We start from the raw sequence: 9,125 nt of genomic DNA on the forward strand, positions 1-9,125 counted from the left end.
GATGGATGAAGATTTGGATTCTGATTGGATCATTCCCATGTGTAAGGTTTTATCTAAACATTTCTATATCAATTCTATGAATTTTAAAACCTGTAAAAAAAGAGGTTTTGAAAAAAAAAATTGCGTACAACATTACTGAGTAAAATATTATATGATTATGTGTTACCATCTGTTCTCATTTATTTAGGYTCTGATCAGTATGTGGGCAAAGCGACTCATAAAACCTGACAGACGTTTACACAAAAACAAGTATCTGGCTTTTCTCTTGGAGTTATCATATATTTGAGTCATATAGTCAGATTCTCTTTTGTAGGCAATGAGTAGAAAGTAGAGAATTACTATAAATCATTGAATATTGAGGTGCATTCAAAACGTACTACTGTGATTACAAACTGATGAATGGCTGTACAAAATTATATCGTCTTTCCCTCTGTCCATATAGAAGACAAACGTCCCCAAAGCATGATGCTTCCGCCACCATATTTCACATAATGGTGTGTTCCTGGTGTCTGTTTTCCCCATCTGTATGTAGGGAAAGCAAACAACTAATTTTCCAAGAATGCAAAAACGTGGATTTTGTWTCATATGACCAGAGCACCTTCTTCCACATGTTTACATTATCCCAAATGTTGAAAAGTTCAAAKGGTGTGAATGCTTTTTATTCAGCTGTATAAGTATTTACTTACTCTATATATAAGACCSGCAGGTTTTAAAAAAACACATGAACCACAATAACACCAAAACCCACAAGAGATTCTTCTCATCCAAACTSAGTGAGTTATTTGGTGGTTTCAAAGGATATAAATCACATACAGGGGCTATTGTCTCTTCCAGTGGTTGTTGGTATCTGAGTGTTTTAAAAAGTTTTCCTACATCCCCACTTTTGGTTTTCAGGATTAAATCATACTTAACAACAGTACAAGTCAGGTTAATGTTTAAAACAGCAACACATTTCAGGAATGTCTAATTGTTTCTTTGGGCTGGTTTGGTAAACTGTAATCTGACACTCTTTGTTGTTACTTTTCCTGACTTTAAAAGAGGCAGAGCAGCGGAATAATCTCGGCGTGTTGCCTGCCGCTGGGATCTTCCAAATAAAGGAGCTTACATAGTGTTTGTTGGGATTCCTTCGCTTCTGGACATCTTGCACGGTTACTTCTTGCACGGTGCGCCGCGGCATGATGTCCTCCTCTTCCACTGACCGTTACAACAAAACGCAGAAATCCAACTCCAAGTTTTCTACGAGCGATCACACCCGGTTGGAAAAGTTAGCTGTTTCACCGCGGATCTCTCTTTGTCATCCACACAGTTCCAATCCGTCACCTGTGGCGGTAACAAAACCCGTTTTCCGCAAAATTACTGCGTCAGATTTCCTGTAAAACATTCAGTCGATTTGTGCATGAAGGTCTTTGAATCCTGGATCTCCTCTTTTCTTTCTTTCCTTCTTGTGCCGTTTCTGGATCCGCTTACGACTTCCCAACCAAACTCCCAGCCTATCCCAGCTCACCCACTCCCATCTGAGCAGCTGGAAAGCGCCGCTTCGCTSCGCGGACCAGCCCTATGGCGTCACAGTTAACCACATGCTGCCACAGCATTTGCCAGAGAACCTTTCATGTTCTTTCATTTCTTCTTYTTTTTTTTTTTTACATCAGACATTTTGGCAAAATGTAAATATGGATTTGGGTTAAAAAGAGACGAAGCTCAGATAAAAGATTACAGCAATAATAATCAGGGGCTAGTTTAACGGTACTATTTCAAAATGGTCTATGATGCATCATTCAGAACGTTATTAGGGAACAATATTTGTTCGGGAACAATCCTTTCAAGTCTGCGGTCTTTTCTTATTTCTTTCTTATTTCTTCTTTGTAACAGACTTTTCTGCCATTTAAATTTAAATCTCTATCGTTGGATACAGTTCCATATAAACATCATTCCAGTGGTTGTGCGTGGTTTGCATCCAACATGCAATAACATGACATAAGTATAAAAAAAGTTTTTGATGCGTTTTATGATATTCTTATTCATTGTATTTGTCGAAATGTAAATCTTTAGTTTTATTGCTCCAAGAAATTATCTATTGATAAATGACTGGATTGAGGTTACCGTAATGTCCTCCTGACTACCAGTAGTTCATKTCTGTCCTCTGTAGAGGACATTTCTAAACTTGAATATTTCCCACCCCCTGCATTCTACTGAATTAATTCCTTTTGSTATCTGGAGRCATYTAGGGCTTTTCAATGATTCCACATGTGAAGGGGTGGGACTTTTGTACGTACCTTTTTCTAATTCATAAAAATGGCGTTTATGCATAATAACACATTTTTTGGGACGAGACAAAGTAAGTGCAMAAAACTTTATTACCTTACAAAGACTGTGGGATTAAAAAAAAAATGGTGATGGACAATATTTTTTTCCTGGTAGTCAGGAGGATTTAACTCTTGTATTAACCTCAATTCATATGTAGTTTGCAATAAATTATGTGAAATGGCTTTGAATATTACGTCATATAACTCTATTGTTTACTATATGTTGAAATGTTTTTTCCAAACCTTAATTTTGTGATTTTTTTTTTTTTTTTTTTAAAGTACCTATTTACATCAGTGCTGACCAAAAGTAAGTTTTTGACCATGCAGCTGCATCTCATTCTAGGTGGCGGCTGAGGAGATGCTGTGTCCTAATCCAAACATTTCTGCTGCTCCWGTCCTTGCTGGGGTCAAAGGTCATGCATGCTGCCACCTTTTGTAATTGGATTGATTACTAACACCAGTGTTGTAATGGAGTCTTTAAAGAGTCTCATGCTTTTTCACAATTATGTACATTATAAGCATGCGTAGACGGAATAAAATAMTAACTTTAAGTTCCCAATRAAATTCTGCTGAATTCTTGGCAGAGCCAATCTCAGATTTAAATAGCACTGATTTGCTTTTGATGTTTGAGATGTTTAGGTCTTTTAATGTCTCTGGTGACGTTCACAAAGTCCTGTCAGTTTTGTTGCACCATAGCGCCATCTTTTGGTGTTTTGAGCTCATTACAATATAACTGCATATGTGGCAGTTTCTCCATGTTGCTCAGTAACACATGTGACAATGTCAAGTTCAAAGTCATTAATATGCCGTGACATGTGGTTGTGTTTTGAACACAACCACATTGGTATATGAAGTAAAAGTTTAGAACTATCTGTGTAAGTTATGCAAATTAAGTTTTATAACTTATAAATATATAAATATGTGAATGTCTAATCTTTTTCTTGCTGATGTGAAAGTTTAATCTTGAACTTGAGTAAAGGGAAACAGAAACTACTCTGGAGAAAAGCAGAAATGAAACATGACTTATTGCTCTGTGGAGTCTTGTTAGACTCCTTGTAAATAGAGAAAGATACTTAAATATCAAGTAGGTAGAAGATTTTTATCACAAACTCACAAAAATGTCCAGATGATTTGTTCAAAGTTCCATTTTAAATGAATAAATAAAATGGATCAAACATTTGAGCTGATGACGAGGTATGACARAAGTTAGAACAAAAGCTTCACCAGCACAAGTTTGCAGCATTGAGGTACTTTTGTACTGATATTTGGAAAATATTTTACATTTCAGTTTACAAGATCAACAGAGTTAAAAAGTTAGACCTTTAAGAAAAAAAATGCAGTTAACAATTCACATATTTTAACCTGAAACAACACAGTGGTCTATTATAGAACATAAAAGCTGGAACGTATGCAGTATAAAATTGCATTATTCATTTTTCAGTATAAGATTGTAAGTAAATTTTTATGAGCTATAATTACAATTTGCCACATTATGATCACAAGATACAATCCATCGTGTTGATTTTTTTATGATAGASCAACAGTGGGAGAAACTCTAAATAAATGTCCTTGCTGAGGAAARGTTTTCTCACAGGATGATGCAGACATTGCCATGTTTTACTATCATGATTGTGCATTTACTAAAACCATATTATGATTGTGTATTTGATAAAATAAACTTCTTAAAAAACCCTCTAAAAATAAACCACAGACCTTAGATGACACAACACCGTGGTCCTTTTCTGTGAGACATAAAAAGTTCAGTTTTGTGCTTTCTGATCAAAGCTTTCTTTCCACATTGTTATATGTACCATGTCGTCCTTTTATACCATCATTTAACAATATCACATATTTTCAAAATCTTCTCAACCATCAGTTGTAAAGTCAAAGACTCCCATATGCATTCTTTTATTTGTTACTACCTTGACACAAAGAAGCAAACAACCTGAAAGTAGGAGACAGACCACAGTAAACTCKGTGGCATCATTAAATCCTGCAGGCACCTAATGATCAGAGTCTCGGTATTAATGTGGGTGTCATGCCGAGGTAATGCAGCCCTGTGATGTCTAATCATGTCTGTGTTTTACCCGGAGATGAAAAGAGCTGACAGAACATGTGTTCTTCTGATAATACACTTCAATTAGAGGCAGGAACAGAATGTGAACTAATGATGTTTACTCGTCATTTCGGCATCTTATCAGTCCCAGGAGAATCCCAAACCACCATGTGAGCATGTAGAAACATACACATTTCACAACCATTTATGTGTTTTTGTTTTGTTTTTCAAAAATAGATTTCTGCCACTTTTTCTATGGTCATTATTTGCAAAAAGGCTTTGATGGTTTTTCACATGAAGATGAGCCTTGGAATTGGAGGTAACCAGGAGTTCAGTTTGGTCCTAATTTCAGTCTCAGTGCACCGTATCTAATCCCTCTAAATCACTACTTTCATCCCTATATGATGTGCTCACCCTTATAACCTCACCTTTGCCCCAGTCATGGCTGCCACTATAGGGATTTACATGCAGAGGTAATGGGACARGGTTACAGTGGTTAAATGAGGACTTTGCTGAGGAAAATCTCCAGAAAAAACAGAACATCACTCCRAACATGATTCAAGGGAAAGTTATGCCTACAAAAAATGATTTTGGTTCTGGTTCTGGTCAGAAGTTCAGCTACTCCACAATTATTGACTCAATGCATTTGAGTTGTTCTTTTTTATGATGGAATGATTATTCAAAAAAACATAATTGATTAAAAAAAAAGAGTTGGGGGCTACAATTTTGAATTATCAAAGATTTTTTGTCACAACAGGGTCCAAATTTTACAGTTAGTTGTATGGCAAGTATAAAGTCGGCCTTCTATCATCTGTAGAACATTTTCAGGATTAAATGACTAATGTCCCAACAAATCTAGAGAAACTCATCCAGGYTTTTATCTTTGGTTGAGTTTGGTTGTAACAGTGTTTTCACAGATCTGCYTAAATCAATCGGACGGCTGATTGGTTCAAGTAAGTCATTAAAAGTACATAATAGATATGGCAGTCATAAAACTACTGTTGAGTATAGTAATAGACATTTGGCCAGAATGGCATCATTGGTTCAGCCCAMACCTCTTGGTAGTCGTGTTTTGTCTCTAATCATCACTGAGAATCTTGATCCCATAAAACTGATTACAAGCTTTCTGACCAAAGACCCAGAGAATGAAGCATTGATGAGACTGTAACTATTACTCAWCAGGTTTGCTGCTTTGTGGAGGCCATTATCTGTGTGAGCTCAGTGACAGAAACGCTGGAATTACATTGCCATCTTAACTTGAGGCCACTAAGCTCCAGGGTTACATTTTATCCATGATGACTGTTTCAAAAGTGTAATAAGAGTAAAAGAAAGATTGAGAATCTTTTCCTCACACCACAGAGCTTACACAACGTTGTTACTCACAATGTGATCTGTGTCTAATGACACATCTTGAAAATTAATGTTTTATAATATTTAATATTTTAACTTTATGAGACGTTTAAATTGAAATGACCAAATTATMTTAGCTAATCTAAAAAAAAAACAACAAAAAAGAAGAAGAAATTGTGAAGTATTATCTGGGTATGAATTCAGTTTTTTCCTGCCCACAGAAACTAAGTCCTCCACCTGGACTAAGCAAAAATTCAATGAATTATTAATGAGACTAAACAAAATGTATTTTCTGTCTGATATTAATTAGAACGATAGGTCAAGGTTTTTAAACGGAGATTCCTTTAAAGTGGAGGATTTAAACTCCAGTCCNCAGGTTTGCTGCTTTGTGGAGGCCATTATCTGTGTGAGCTCAGTGACAGAAACGCTGGAATTACATTGCCATCTTAACTTGAGGCCACTAAGCTCCAGGGTTACATTTTATCCATGATGACTGTTTCAAAAGTGTAATAAGAGTAAAAGAAAGATTGAGAATCTTTTCCTCACACCACAGAGCTTACACAACGTTGTTACTCACAATGTGATCTGTGTCTAATGACACATCTTGAAAATTAATGTTTTATAATATTTAATATTTTAACTTTATGAGACGTTTAAATTGAAATGACCAAATTATMTTAGCTAATCTAAAAAAAAAACAACAAAAAAGAAGAAGAAATTGTGAAGTATTATCTGGGTATGAATTCAGTTTTTTCCTGCCCACAGAAACTAAGTCCTCCACCTGGACTAAGCAAAAATTCAATGAATTATTAATGAGACTAAACAAAATGTATTTTCTGTCTGATATTAATTAGAACGATAGGTCAAGGTTTTTAAACGGAGATTCCTTTAAAGTGGAGGATTTAAACTCCAGTCCRTCTGGGCCGGTGTACCGCAACTTTAATACATTTTGCTGAAGTAGTACATCTTAATCAAATAACAGCAGGSCTCTGTAGAAACTGATGACATATGGTTAATGTAATTTAGCCAATTAATTCAGCTATGTTTGATCAGAGACAYATGAAAAAGTTTGAGGACATCGGCCCTTAAGGACTGGAGTTTGAACAAGCAGCTAATATCCTAACTGCATTATATAATTCTCTCATCTTCTTCATATAGAATAAATCCAGATTAGTTTTTACCCAGAGGCTGAATCTAAAGGCTAGCCTGAGAGAAGTTGTTCTAAAACAACTCCAGTATCACAAACTGTGCACAATAATTTATGCTTGTATTGTGGGGCTTTTTCCCCACATATTAATCATTATTTTGTTGTAAAATAGAGTTGGAAGACAGTGAACCACTGGTTACTGACAAAAGAAAACCTTAATTCTAATGGACCTAAAACAAGAGAAGGTTGGCCTGATTCGACTTCACACAGTGAGAAAAACGATGTTTTTTTATGCAGTGCATGTAAACTTCTGGTTTCAATAGTACCTTTTAGAGCAGCTACCAAACGATCCAATTAAGCAGCTTTAAAACCCAATACATATTTAAGACTGTTTGAAATAACATTACTAATCTGAATATTTTAGCTTTTTATTTCATTTTATTTATTCACCATTTACCCTGACTGGAAATGCTTCACCTGTTATATTTTCAAGACGCATTTGATTCAGGCCTTATGAGGAGGCAGAGTGCAGGGGGCAAGGGGCAGGAGGCAGGAGGCAGAGTGCATGGGGAAGTGTGCAGAGGGCAGAGTGCAGGGGGCAGAGTGCAGGGAGCAGTGTGCAGGAGGCAGAGTGCAGGGGGCAGTGCGCAAGATATGCAGGGGGCAGAGTGCAGGGGGCAGTGTGCAGGGGGCAGTGTGCAGGGGGCAGTGTGCAGGGGGCAGTGTGCAGGGGGCAGTGTGCCTCCTGCTTATTTGTCAATTATCAGCCCAATGCAAATGGGGAGAACTGTCAAAGGTCAGTTCTCAGAGTCCGGTGTCTTACATGTTTCAGTTGTTTCCCTGCCTCAAAAAGCCTGAATTAAATAAAAGGATCATTACTGGGCTCCTGCTAAACGTAATGATATTCTGAAGATCCAGAGGCTTTAGTTGTTTTTCGATGGGAGAGGTCTGCTTTGGTCCCTGCATTTTTCTGTTAGGATTAGCCTGTAGGACCAACTAATTTACATATATGTAAAAAAAATGTCATTGTGTCATTTTTTTCAAATAAGCTGAATAAAGCGCAAAAAAAGAGAAAAAGAAAACAGATAAGGATAAGGAAGAGTCTACAAACAACAAATCACATCATTAGGAAGAGCCACATTTCATAGCTGAAAGCTCCGTTCTCCTTATAGGCCTTCGACCTGCACTGCTGGTGTGACCAACACAAACTGCACTCCAGGCTCTGGCTCTTGAAACAAAATATGATATATATCCTTTTTTTCTTCCAGAAATGCAGCACATTAAGAGCTGTGTCACAGTGCATCAGCAGGCAGAGCATGAGGATGATATTTTTAAAAACATGCAGAGTCTGAGTCACCACATGCTCTATTCATGTGGAAATAGGGGCAATTACAGAAGAAAGGAACCATTAAAATGTCATTTTCTGATGGCTTTTCTATCAGCAGCATGTCAGACTCTGATTTAGCTGCACACCCACATTACATTTTTATTAGTCAAACATGCAAAAAACCAACTAAGGAACTTTTGATCCTCACTTTGAAGATGCTTGCAATATGGTTTCTTATTGTTTGTACCAATTGTTTTGTAATGCTGCTGTAATTTGTTTTTTATTATTGCATTAGTGTACCTTGCTTACAACACTGCTTAKTATCCCCATCACATTTACATTGATATGGYCCAGAMGCTGCATTTTCAAAGTGGTAGAGCTAATATTTCACTGTGTGGCCAGACAGAAATGTTCTTACTTCCTGCCTTTTTGACCTTTTTCCTCAGACTGACACTCGCAGATTTAAAATTTTTTTTTTATTATTAGCGTGTGTGTAATTGTTCCTCACCTTGATGTTGGTGTCGGTGTTCCTGTCACTGCTGAGAAATCCCTCGCTTTTCCTCGGTTCTTTTTCTGGACTTGACAGCACATCTTGAGGAGAGATGAAAGGTCCCGGAAGAATTAGTGGGTTTAAAGGTGGGAGGAGGATCCGATGTGACGCTTTCAGATAACTTTTAAGGTTATAAGCTCTAAATTTAAGTTGGGTGGGAATATTATTYGAATTTACCTATAACTTTGGATTTAGTTACTTTTAAGACTCTAGAATATTAATGCAGGTTTTTTTGTACTTTTCAGTTCATAGYAGTCAGAAAAAAATTAACATTTATTTCTTATCTGTGGTACAAGTTCATCTAAGTAATTTAGAAATTCATCCATTTTATGATAATTGAATTTAAAAGTGGAACTTAAATATTACATAAATTAATTACCCAGAGGGATGTA

General features: G+C 36.5%; 1 protein-coding gene across 4 annotated transcripts in view; it reads right to left on the reverse strand.

The window, feature by feature from the left end:
* Positions 1-1,527, reverse strand: part of sh3pxd2b (SH3 and PX domains 2B) — a 40,982-nt gene extending 39,455 nt beyond the window's left edge. For all 4 annotated transcript variants that reach the window (XM_008426910.2, XM_008426907.2, XM_008426909.2 and 1 more), the window contains exon 1: positions 1,106-1,527. In XM_008426910.2, the coding sequence (XP_008425132.1) occupies positions 1,106-1,177 (72 nt within the window). In that variant the 5' untranslated portion in view covers positions 1,178-1,527. The remainder of the gene's footprint in view (positions 1-1,105) is intronic.
* Positions 1,528-9,125: the final 7,598 nt, after the last annotated feature.

Source organism: Poecilia reticulata, linkage group LG14 (genome assembly GCF_000633615.1).
Source record: "Poecilia reticulata strain Guanapo linkage group LG14, Guppy_female_1.0+MT, whole genome shotgun sequence".
Lineage (NCBI taxonomy): Eukaryota > Metazoa > Chordata > Actinopteri > Cyprinodontiformes > Poeciliidae > Poecilia > Poecilia reticulata.